Source organism: Oreochromis niloticus, linkage group LG12, assembly GCF_001858045.2.
Source record: "Oreochromis niloticus isolate F11D_XX linkage group LG12, O_niloticus_UMD_NMBU, whole genome shotgun sequence".
Lineage (NCBI taxonomy): Eukaryota > Metazoa > Chordata > Actinopteri > Cichliformes > Cichlidae > Oreochromis > Oreochromis niloticus.
The window spans coordinates 6,397,393-6,410,374 of record NC_031977.2 but is presented as its reverse complement, the minus strand read 5'-3'; the positions used below and the strand labels follow the sequence as shown (position 1 = coordinate 6,410,374).

At 41.5% G+C, this 12,982-nt stretch overlaps 1 protein-coding gene across 2 annotated transcripts in view; it reads left to right on the top strand.

The window, feature by feature from the left end:
- The first annotated feature begins 5,843 nt into the window (after window positions 1–5,843).
- cux2b (cut-like homeobox 2b) overlaps window positions 5,844–12,982 on the top strand; it is a 95,504-nt gene continuing 88,365 nt past the window's right edge. Inside the window, exon 1 of one of the 2 annotated variants that reach the window (XM_005472953.3) lies at window positions 5,844–6,300. In XM_005472953.3, the coding sequence (XP_005473010.1) occupies window positions 6,238–6,300 (63 nt within the window). In that variant the 5' untranslated portion in view covers window positions 5,844–6,237. Of the gene's footprint in view, window positions 6,301–6,477; window positions 7,068–12,982 lie in introns of those variants that run through there. The other variant, XM_019366121.2, reaches the window with a different exon arrangement.

The window sequence follows — 12,982 nt, the reverse complement described above, 5'->3', positions numbered from 1 at the left end:
GCATGCTTATGGGCTATAAATACTCCATGCCTTGTTTAGGCAGAGACACAGGTAAAGAGGTCTATTCTCTCACTGCCACCATTGTCTGAGTTCATGAGATTTAGGGATAATAGCCAAACACACATACCCCATTACTGAGCCCCCAGAATAACAACAGGACATAGCTCTGGCTCGGGAAGGACAGTTGTGTTTGTGACTGACAGTTGCACTTGATGGGATCCATCATCCAGCTGTCCTGTTACTGCTCCACAGAGACTGAGGGACAACCTCTGACTGGAGCCATTTCTTGGTAGCACAATAAACAGAACTGTTAGCTGAAGCTTTCTGAGGCCCCAATAAGAGTTGATCATAAACAGTATGTCATGCTGTGGAAAATAGGCAACCTTGTTCATATCATGTGTTTTTTCAAAGCAGTGTTCAGTTTCTGTCCTGCAGCAGTGCTGGACATCCAGCAGTGAAACCGAGCTTCATTAGACAGTTAACAAGGTAGTGGACACACTTAACACACCATACTGCAGAACACAGCAGTGTAAAGGTGAAGTTTTAGCGCTAACTGCTAACAGCTTAAGTGGATTTTCTGTTGGCAGTTTGCTTCTGAGATAGACCGGTGCTCTGGATCATGTCAGACTCGGGCCTTTGAGTATGTCTGCAAACTCCTCAAGTTCATACTGAGCTTGGAAAACTGCTTCCAGGTGCTCTGGTCCCACAACCTAGACCTCACTGCAACACCACCTCTTTGGTATTTCTGGATCCACCAAATTCATAATGACAAAGCATTTAGCTTCCATCTTTACCCGTTTTATTTGATTTGACTCTGACACTGGGCTCTTCCATCCCTAATCAATCACATTTGTATATTCTGTTCTTTTTTTAATCCCCTTTTATTATTCATTATGTATCTTTTATTTTTCATATTTGATGAAATCTGATAGTTTATATTATTTATATTACTAGCTTTGCTGTGAAAATAGAGACAAATGCGTCACTTTTTACTAATTTACAAAAACTTCTCTTTTATTTCTTTGACCAGTCATTTACCCAGTTTGTCCAGTAGATAGTGCTAGCAACCCACAACATTCAGCATCCAGGCTGAACTAGTATAGAAGGCATTTTGGACCAGTTTCTGGAGCATTTAAGAGCTTTCTTAGGGTGTCTCCATACATTTTATAGTAAAATTGTCCCCAGATAAAATCTATAATAACCAATCATGGATGGAAGTGACATCATCTGACTGCTCACTGTGTGTTTATTTATGGCACACTTGTTTGTATCCAGTTAAACAGCTGGATAGTGTTTACATATGTTCATGGTTTTCCTGACTTTTATTAAAATGTCTAATGTCACAAACATGAATTATTATTTATTTATTAATAAATTATTGTAATTGTGGCTCAAATGGCATAGTGCTGTCCTCTTCCTACTTTTTGTACCATTCTGAACCTGTAAATTCAGAGCTGACTTCCACGAAGTCTGTGAGGGTTTACTGATTTTGGCCTTAGGCGAGTGATGGGACTGGGACATTGCATCATTTTCAGCAACACTGAATCTGTTTACTTTTGTTGTCTCATGCAATTTCAAAACCTTTAGTGTTCTGGTGTTTCAAAAGTTTTATCTGCAATCAAAGTGCCTCAAATAGGTTATTTAATTATGTTGATATAAGTTCTATTAATGGAAATTTCAGGATAATATCACATTTTCCAATGAATAAAACATCAAACCTTTGTGTGGTTGCTAATCAACTAACTGAGGTAAATTGCACATTTAATATAGTGCAGATGCATTGTGTGAACTCATATACTTCGTATGATAATCTCAAATAAGAACATAAAAAAAGAACTCCCAGGTATTAACAATGTTGTTCGCTTTCATGAGAATGCCAGCGAAAGGTTGCAACTAAAATGTAGTTGTAAAGTTATGACTTAGTCCAAGTGTTAGCTCTTACACCAAGTTAGCGCAGTTAATAAGTCAGTTATGAATAATGGGCTTTATTTAACACTTATTTATTTTACTGCATGCAACTAAATTTCTTTCTTTCTTTTCTTTCTGCTCTCCTTTCTCTTCTCTTCCCTCACCCCAAAACTGCTTTTGGAGATGTCTGCCCCTCCCTGAGCCTCTTCCTGTTAAAAGGGAGTTTTTCCTTTCCACTGTCGCCAAGTGTTAGCTCACAGTCTAATTGTTTTCCCACTAACATTATAAGATCTTAAGTGCAAGAAGGTAATTGTTGAGAATTGGTACATTATAAACAAACCTGAATTGAATAGAATTATTTTTTCTTTAATAATTGGCTCATAATCACCTATTATTTTTTGTAAGGCAGCAAGCTGGCAAAGAAATGGACTGGAATTTATATAGCACTTTTCTAAAAATCTTACTGACCACTCAAAGCTCTTTATACACACATTTATGCCAGGATTCATTCATGCACTATATGTAATTTAGGTATACCACACAGATTTTAGACCAGAAAATGACATTAGGCAACAGCATTAACCACTACACCACTGCATTGCCCTGAAAGCAGTCAGTATCACTGCATTTTAGCGATGAGCATTTGAACGTTCCTCACAGTCCAAAGATATGTGTGTTTGCTTGACTGGTGATTCTAAGACTGGCCATGGGTGTGGATGTTACCCCTGTGATGGAAACCCTATTCAGAGAGCACCATGGTTCTCAGCCAGTGACGGCTAGGATAGGCATCGTATAGTATAGGATAGGATAAGGGGTTAAGAAAATGGTTAAATGGGTATTTAAATAAAACAGGCTACAGTTATAACCCTTAACCTTGCTCCTCCTGAGCACAGCCGAAGCCTCTCAGCAGCGTGCACGGGCCATCTTTCTGTTTTCTCATCTCTCTATATAAATGGTAAAACACTGTTAACATATAGGTATTCTGATCACACTGATAAATGTTCGATTCATCTAAAATGAATCTCCAATGGATTATTATCAGAGTAGCTGCAGAAACGTGCACGAGACACTCTCCTCGTCTGACTGAGACTTAGGTGGAGCTTTTAATCCGTAATAAAATCACCAAACAAGCTCAGAGAAGCTGCTATCATTCATCAAAAACCTGACACTTTATTAAATATACTGTCAGCATTTTCAAAGAAATGCCTCATTCAGCGACCTCATCAAAGCTATGATTTTATTGTTCCCATCTGTGCACACAGTCCTCATTTTAAGTAACTGTGGATTTCTTTTTAGATTAAGCTTTTACAGAAGAATGTATTAATTTGAATGAGGTGACGGGGTTACTGGAAGAGGCCCGTAGTGCTTTGTTGATGATGGTGGTGAACGTGGGGTCAAGATTATATTCAGAGCTGATTGAGGCTGTGAGATTAAGCAATTTTTCAAAAGGCTGAATGTGGATTTAGGGACCTGGACAGACACAGTCTCAGCAACTGGAGCCACATTTAAGTCCCTGCAGAGCCTGGGCTCTCTCTATATGTTCCTGGTGAGCCAGAACAGTGTTCCTGCCTGGCACTGGAAAACGTCTGTGATTGAAAACAATTTATTATATCTGCTGGCAGATAGAATTTCTCTAGCGTTAGCAGGCGATTGTGCACAAAGAAAACGCAAAAGATTCATCTAAGAATGTGTGTATGTACCATACGAACTTTATGTCCTTACTTAGTGAAGTGTGCTTGATCAGAGGTGGGCTTCATTCTCACTCCTGTTGGCTTGGGGTTCACAGGGAGGACACGTGGGGATGTGTCCTTTCCCCTGAAATTTGGAGCAACGTGCATTTATTTTCCTACACATTTTGGTAAATTTTCATGCTCCAATTTGTGCATTTTCTGCATCAGTTTATTCATGTAAAGGAAAACACAATCATCAGGCTGCAGCTAACACTTCAACATATGCTGGGACCTCAGTGGCTTTCCGTCTTGCTTTCAAATAACCATTCTCAGCTTTTCTCATTTAGTGGTGTCCTTGCTAAGCGAGCACAAATCTAGACACGGTCTTCTGCGCTTGTGCTCTTTCAGACATGAGAGTCAGGGTGTCTGATATCAGACTACCTCTGTCTCACTGATAAATTCATTTATTTTGATATATCAACCCCTAACCCCTCATTTTTAAGATCATGTACATATCATCTATGCTAATCAGGTTGAATGAAAACAATAAAGGCCCACAGCAGCATTTTACAATAAAAACAAACAAACTTTTTGAGAAAATATATCAGGTCTCTTGCTTTGCTCTGTCAGATAAATCTGTGGTTGCCTGTATCTAAGGTGTCACAGCTGCTGACTGAGACCACAACACTGTGTGTGTCTGTGTGTCTTTAAATATGTGTGTTTGCATGCGGTGGTGATAACTGCGTTTGAAGAATTGCATTAACTCATAATTCATTCTTGTATTTTGGGGGTTAAAAAACAGACCCTGTTTTGGAGGCATTCCTTTTCTGAGTGACGTTCCCGTGGTCTCTTCCTCAGTAACTCCTCTGCTACTTTCAGGTTTTGTTTTTTTTTGTTTTTTATTGCGGTGGGGGTGAAATGACACAGATATTGAAATCTACATCTGTGCTTGTTCCTTTGTTGAAGTGTGTGTCTCTGAGATTTATTTCTCTCCTCAAATGTAAATAAGAATAAATCATATATATATATATATATATATATATGCATTCTAAATATGTCAAAATGAGAACAGAAGACGATTCAACATCATCAAGCTGGGACTGCTGCTGGTTCTAAATGTATTCATTACGTTTTTCATACATCCTAATGAGTTATAAGAATCAAAGTGTTTTCTATAGCTCAACTGTGAATGCTGGTTTTTTGATAACTACCTTCCTTCTTACATATGAATCCATCACTTTAGCCTCACCCTAGAGCCAGAAATAAAATGCAATAAGCAAAACTTTTAATAATTTCCCTTCGCTCTCCCCCTCAGGTGTTTGTCTGTGGCAGAGAAATATGTCATCGTCCCTGGAGGTGCTTAGATTATGACTCGAGAGAATATAATTTTCTAACTGGGACTGATTTTTCATATAAGGGATATATCAGTGAGAAGCTACGTGGTGCAAACCATTTGGTTTTACCTGTGCAAGGAACCACACAAAGCCCATCCGCACATAACCTTCCTTCTGACTCTGTGGTGTCAGCAGGGGGAGCACCTGACTCCAGTGTTGTAGCAGTACAGCAGCATCTCCAGACCAGAGGAATGAGTTATTTTAAGTAGACAAAGAGCACCCTCATGCTATAGTGAGTTAGACAGTCGATTTTGTGACAGTTTAACTCTTCCCAGCATTTTGGTGTCAGTAATAGGAAACGAGCCAATTTCCTAAAATCCATCTTTATGTTTTTATAGTCTTACAGTGAGCGTGTTTGCATCCTAATTTGCTCCTCTTAATGTGAATGCACCATTAAACTCAATAGCCACCAAGTCACAGTGGCTCATTTCTATTCTATAGAAATTGATCCAGAATAAAATCCAAATATGGTGAAATACCGTAAGTAGTACATCATGTGGAATGTTTAATAACAAATGTGGGATTGAACTTTTGACAGTAACACTGTCTGCCATCAGAAAGCGATTTGGGAAAATAGCGTAAAAACATAATTGAAATGTTCATCTTTGTGTACATTTTCCTTTAAATGTGGAGGAAGTGTTTCATAATGCGCAAGTTTGCTCTAATTTGCACGATAAGAAGGCGACATGCGGACTGATAAGTGGGATTCTAATAATAGTTGGACTACACGTATCGATAATGTAGCCCATTCTAATTTGCTACTCTGCCTCTAATTAGTCAGTCCCATGTGCTCGTGTAATAAACACGCTAAAAAAAAAGTAGGCTTGGCTAAATTCCCAGAACTCCACTAATCTGCACATCATCTCCTTCCCTTTTCCAGACACTATTGATCAAACTCGGGCTTTTTCGTCACTATTGATAACTTTGCCTAAGCGAAATCAAGTGCAATTGTCCAGTTAATGTCGGGGACAGAGGCACGGATACATTTTGCTCTTATTATTTTTCTTTTCTTTTTCTTTTTTTTTAAAGACGTGGGCACTTTTCCAGAAAAAAAGAACAACTCCACTTGTTTTTTTTTAATTCCTACTCCAACAAAAGACATGTTGGCAGACTTGTCAAACATACGTGCGGACTCTCGTGCTAAGTCTCTCCGTTACTTTTTTTAAAAAGTGGGACCGGTGATCGTAAACGTTGTTTAACGAGGGGGAATCCAGCCCACATATTTATTGCAGCCGCTGAAAAAAATCTCCTCAATATCCCCCAAGATGGCCGCCGATGTAGGATCGATGTTTCAATATTGGAAGAAATTTGATCTACGGCGGCTGCAGGTTAGTGCTATTCTCACCTTTCTCGCTTTATTTTTCAGCGGTATGCCTTGCTACTGTACTCCGGGGTGTGTTTGCTTGTTTTGGGCGGACGTGAAGCGAAAGGAAGCGCTGTTTGCATTGATAGTTATTAGAAATTGATCCCTCTCCTGCCTTTGTTCAGTTCAATCATTGATCAGCGGTGGAGCGACCGCGGAGCAGCACAGCCTTCTGTGCCACACCGATCTGGGATCAGCACCGCGGACAGCACTGATGTTTATGCATTAGCTTTTCTTCTTCTTTTTTTTTTTTACTCTTTATTGTCCGCGACGAGCACAGCCGTACTTACATGTACGGAAACTTTTAATGCGCCTCCGAATCGCTGTTCTTGGACGTAGGCTGTAACTTTTTCTCCCAGCTTAATGTTTTATGCGGTTTGTGTCGACGGTCGTTGCGTTGCTGCTGCACCTTTCAGCAGGCTACAGTGCATTTCTTTGAATTTTACATTTTCTGCTCCGAAGGATTTGCATGTCGGGAAGTTTTTAAGTGTGACGTGGAAAGTTAATTTAGTCGTTTTGCTCGGACATTTTTTTAATGATGAAATATTTAATGTGCGGACTAGTGTTTGGGCTGTATTGACACAGTAGACTACTGTTAGGCTACATTCACACAGCGTTTATTCGCGGTTCACAGACGACCTTTTTCTTTTTCTTTTAATTTTTAAATTTTTTTGGACTGTCATGTCGCTGGCACCAAAATGTTTGTGATTAATAGCGAGGAGAATGTGGCAGGTGAGCGGTTTGTTTGTATCACAGCCATAACATGTAGTCCCGTTAAATAGCATGTCAGCCTCCGTAGCCTTTGGCTACAGCTTGAGCCACTCAAACTCAAAGTTGGATTTATGAAGCACGGCGCTGACGGGCTCGTAGCTCGCTCCTGGTCCTGGAAGCAAACGTTGAAATAAGGTTGAGGAAAGCTAAACGCTGTTTTCAGTGTCCACTCCGCCCCCCACCCCTGCTCCTCTCCTCTCCCCCCTCTCTCTCTCCATCCTGAAGCCGCATAGGGCTGCTCGGCCGGGGGAAGCTGTGTAATTGTATTCCCCGCTAATGTTTGTAAATCAGCCTCGGCCGGCGCAAGGGCACCGTCTCTGCCGTTTGACTGATGTTCTGTAACATGAGAGATGACAGGGGCATGGCAGTCCGGCTCTGTCGGAAAAGCCTGCCGAGGAGCAGAAATCAGATCTTAGTGGCTCTCCGGTTGGTCGAGTGTTATTCCAGCTCCCGGCCGCTGGACACCTCTCACACATCCAGGCTGGGGATCCAGAGGGGCGAGGGAGCTATTGTTGTTGGCGGCTTCATGCAGCGTCCTCCCTGCTGGCTCTCACCATGTCACCACGGCACCAGATTTATGATAGACGTATACATGCAGTATATATTTTTTATTATTATTAAATGCGTCTCAGTAGGCGAGGAGCTAAATGTAAAGTGCCCCTTAAGGATGCCCTCTGTCAGGAGCACTAATGTGGCGGTATATAATAAAAAATGGTATCCCTCATTCGGTAACTGATGATAATAAGGCTTATAATAACCAGCTGTATAAGTTAAATTCATGGTACCTGTAGAAAAGTGTTAACTCATACTTGTTAAATGAGGCACCCTTTGCTATAAAGTAGTAAATCCCTTTCAGGACGATTATTATCAGCTTATTAATAAATAACACCTCCAGTAGTGAATGCCTGGAAGGTAGATGGCATTTGAACTATAAGTATGTGGTGCATATTATAAAAAATAAGCCAATCAGGTGGAAACAGGTCATTGTGTGCAAAGGTAGAAATACAGGTGTGTTAGACCGCAACTAAGCTGAGATCCATATGTTGCTACCTGTCTTGTATTTTAGCACCTGTGATAGGTGCACATTCACTTTCACTCATTAGAGTGTTAAAACTCATTGCAGGCATGCATGTGATGAAAGTTGTGGCCGTGTTGAAAATTAATCTTTTCTTCTTCTATTCGGTTTCTTTAACCCCGAAACCTTTAATATTTTTCCACAAATTTGATCACATTATCCTGCAGAAAGCAGCTCCGGTAATGTAAAATCATTACAGCCGTTTCGCCATCTATTCCCATATAGAACCCGAGTTTTTGCTCTAGCAGAGTACAACTGCAAGCTATTTATTTGAACAGTTCACACTGGAACATTTATTTTCTCATTACAAGTTATTATATCAGTAAACCGAGTGTGCGTTTTTTTCCAGTGTTTGTGCAGTGGATTTGTGCCTCTTGAGTTGCACAGGATGAATAATTCACCTGCAGGCTGATGAAAAGAGGGCAGGGAAAGTGCGAAGTGCTGAGGTGGAGTGACCTTGGTTCCTGCTGGCTGCAGGTCACCCGGCCGTTGCTGTGGTAATCATTCACACCAGCCAGATGGCATTTCCGTGGGCGAGCATGAAAAGGACGGGTCAGGGTCTGTCCTGCCAGGTCCTGCCAGGCTCAGAAGCAACTCTGGGCCAGTGTGGTACCTGAGGAGTGAGAGAGTGTTTTTGGATGGTCTGGCGATGAGAAGCCGCGGTGAAACCAGGTGGAAATGCAGCTTGATTACAGTCACGGTTTGTTTAGTTATCACACATAATGTTACCTTTAATTGCCCTTTGAGAAGTCGGAGAAAAGGCTATCGTCAAAGCTGACTTAAAAGGCCAATTAGATTTTCCTTCAGCAAACTTGGGCTCTGTGCCTTTACTACCAGTCACTGTAATCCCTCTGTTGATCTATTATTTTTTTTTAGTAATGTCGCAACGCTGTGCTCATATGGTGAAATAATACTCTGCTTATTTGTTACTGTTTCTCAGCGTTGTTTCCAAACTCTCTTGCATGAATCGAAGAGGCAGCGGGGTTTTAGATCAGGAACAAAAGCTTGTGATTGTACTACATTTAGCATGACTCAGTTGCTCTGGTGTCAGCTCTAATCCACACACAGAGACAACAGTATTGCCAAACAGTGAAATTGCTTTGCAGCCTGTGAGCCTGGCTGCCTCCGCTGCCAGCCTGCTCTGTGTGCTGTTTGCCAGTAGCTCCTCCACACACACGCACGCACACACACACACACACACACACCCCGCAATCTCAAATTGGCTGTGAAAATCGGTCTCTGTCTCCCTTTCATTCATGCTTTCATATATTTGTTTGCAGATATTGTTAATGTCACATGCGTCACCATAATCTCATTGTAGTGGAGAGTAAGTCCAGAGCGCCTCAGATCTTGTGTTATTTATCATAATGGCTGTATCATTTTATTCACATACCGCGATTGATGTAAAAGGATTTGAAGCTGACCTCCACGGTGGCTGCTAAAAGTGCTCATTAGCTCATTTTTCAAGACTTGTCTTTCAAATCTTTGCAAGATTAAGTGCAAACGTAAAAGCCAGCTCACTTGTGCTCGCCTCTCATATAAACATTTCTTAACGCGGTTTTGTTATTCCCACTTCTGTGAATCGATGGGTGGGGCATGCCTGTCACGGTCCCCGGTATCCTTCAGCTTGCCCCTCTCTTCCTTTTGACAGTGACAACAAAGCAAATAAGAAAGAAGGGGAGCTTTTACACGACTATCTGGGGCAAATTGAGATGTGAAATCCAAGAGCCATAACCCCCGGTACATAAAACGGAGGGGAACATTAGAGAGCGAGAGGAGTGAAACAGACTTCAGCATTAAGCTGTTTAACCTCTCTGTGTAGCATTAGTGGTAGAGACTTCAAAGCAGATGCTTCAGCGTTGGAAGCAGAATGACAAATGGGTTTAGAGACAGCTACGGTGAGCATTCTCACAGGAAGACTAGGCCTGTCATTAATGTCAGCTTAATCACTTTGACCTTCCTTCAAGTAGATTTCCATACCTATCCAATCATTTTGCCTTGCTTGGGCTCCTGTTTGCAGACTGTTTCTCTTTTTCTCGGTTGATAAGCCCTGGTGTGATGATGTTACTGTTTATGTAAACTTGAAATGTCTTGAAAGCTGTAAAATGAAAGGTTTGGATAATACCAGCTACAAATATAGTACCGTTCTTAAATAGCTCCTCCACGGAAATACAGTGTTGTTGATTGTGATGTCCTTCGCAATCTTTATAGCTTTGCAGAGAAAAATGACATCTGCAATCTGTCTCTACTATTTTATGCCTCATAGTTTATCTCCGTCTTTTGGATATCACACATTTCATCATCCGTACAAAAGCGTTTAGTAGCAGTGCGGTAATGAAGCCTCCAGCCACTACTGGCAGCACTGAGTGCATTGCTGCTCACAGCACTTAAGCAAAAATAGAGATACAAGGGATTTTTGATTCTTACAGTCTAAACCATTCCAATAGTGATGCTAGCATGCTGTATGTATGTTGGTAGCATCAGTTTTTTTTTCAGTATGCCAGAAAATATTTCATATGTGCTATTTATGCTCCATCCATCCATCCATCCATCCATCCATCCATCCATCCATCCATCCATCCATCCATTCGCTTCCACTTATCCTTTTTCAGGGTCGTGAGGGGGGCTGGAGCCTATCCCAGCTGTGTGTGTCTTAGGGCGAGAGGCAGGGTACACCCTGGACGGGTCGCCAGTCTGTCACAGGGCTAACACAGACACTCACATTCACTCCTGCATTCACGGCAGTTTAGAGTTTCCAATTATGCTACAGTCACAGGGAAAACCGTGGTTGGAGACTGCAGCACAACCAGAATTATCGCGACCATAGCCAACGAACTTGTGATTTTTCTGTCTTTGAAATGCTTTGAAGATGGGAACCAGGTATGTGAACACTTGCAGTCAGTTGCCATCTTGGCGACTTTGGTCTGTCAAGACGCTGTTAAAATGGCACTAAACGGCATTGAGAAGGAGTCAGTAGAGTCTCTCTCATGTCTTTTTTTGCACATTTAGTAGTATTATGGCAGGTGTCAACCACTATTAAGGTGTAGTATTTCCATTGTGATGATCATTGTCAACACTGGTCCCAGTGTGTCATATGTAATGCTTTTGTTTTTGCATTTTTCAGCATGCAAGCCAGCGTGCCTTCCCGGCTATTCTGACCCCCACCCCTTCTTTTCCTGAAAAAATGTCACATAGGTAATGAATGGTGAATGTGACGAAGTCCTATATCCCAGGTGTATGTTTGCAGTCCTGTGAAAATTTCAACATGGAATAACAATCAGCTGACTCCAAAATTCAACTAGTCACAGACATAGATGACTTAAAAGTTCTCTGTTTAAATAAACAGGCTCATTAATGCTAGTCTGTGTACACAGAGCTCTAAGTTCATTTAGTAATCAAATTAGTTGTCAGTCATATATAGTTTTCATTGCTTTAATTTGATTGGTATTTATTACTTTCTCTGGCCGGATCTGTTATTTGTGGAAAACACGTCCACATCCGTGTTTTTGGTGCCATACTGTGACCAGTTTTGGAGATAATTTGTCTGTTTCAGGCGTGTTTGCTGGGAGGTCATTTGTAAGGGCAGCTGCAGTACTGAAAGTGAAGGAGCGTGTTAAATAATGGATCTGAGGCTGCTCTGCTGGACAAACTCTGTAATGATAACATTGTTAAATGACTTTTGCCAGATGTTTTTTTGCCCCAACCTTAGCTCGCTTGGAGGATTGTGACAAATTTTAGCGACTGAAATGCTGTGTGATGCAGAACTGTAATACGGAGGTGTGGTGGTCTAAGGTTGGGCTTAGAAAACACAACCTCTCTGTGAGTGGTTTTTAATTTTTTTTAATGTATTTTTTTATTGGAAGTATTTTCTACCAAAGAAAGGTTTGCTTTTATTCACTCAGGTTTTGAGTCTCTGATTTTTCTCTATCTCCAAGAATAGATACCACTAGAGGTAAGTGAGAAAGTGTGTGTGTGTGCACATGCGAGTGTGTGTGTGTTATGTGAGTGGACCCTTTTCAGCCAGAGCAACAGAAATTGACATACCTCACACATGATTTCATAGCACTGATCCCAAATTACTGTGGCTAATGACTACTAAGATTTTTTCCATTTACCTGTGTGGTAATTTGCTACCTTCTTGAAGTTATGGATATTAGCTGTTTTCTCTCGTGTGGTATTGTGGGTAAAAACATAAAAAAACCACAGTACTTCCAATGTTTCAACAAGAACGCCCCCTTGGTAGTTGACAGTGCTTCATAGCAAGAGACGCCAGATTTTTCATAGCAGTGTGTTCTTCATACTGCTGCCCCTAGGCTGGAGCAGTTGTTTTGCAGGAGTAAATAACCAGCTTTAACAAAACTTCAGGGACACATTAGTGTGCTGGAGGATGGCTCCATGGCGGTAGGGCAGCCTCTTCTTCGCTCGCAGTGAGGCAGGCGGAAGCATCGGGAGGAGAGAGCTAATGGCTCATCGGCATTGGTATAAAGCTGTGTCCTCTCCCTGCTGACAGCCAGTCCCCTGCCCCGTAAGTCCATATTGAGCTGCATTTCTCCACCGCGGCCTTGGCTTTATTTGTTTTGACTGTCTGACGCCACTGCAGACGTATTGAGCAGCAGTCCTTTCTTGTTCATTTTACTAGGCTTACAATGAATCCTGCTGCCCTCTCTCTCTCTCTCTCGCTCTCTCTGTGTCTCCATCTCTCTAAATAACGTGCCTCAGCTGTATTTGGGAGGGTTTCACTTGCTGTAGTTTATTCCCCTATTGTCCATTTTGTCCTTCATGAAGGAAGAAAAAACACATT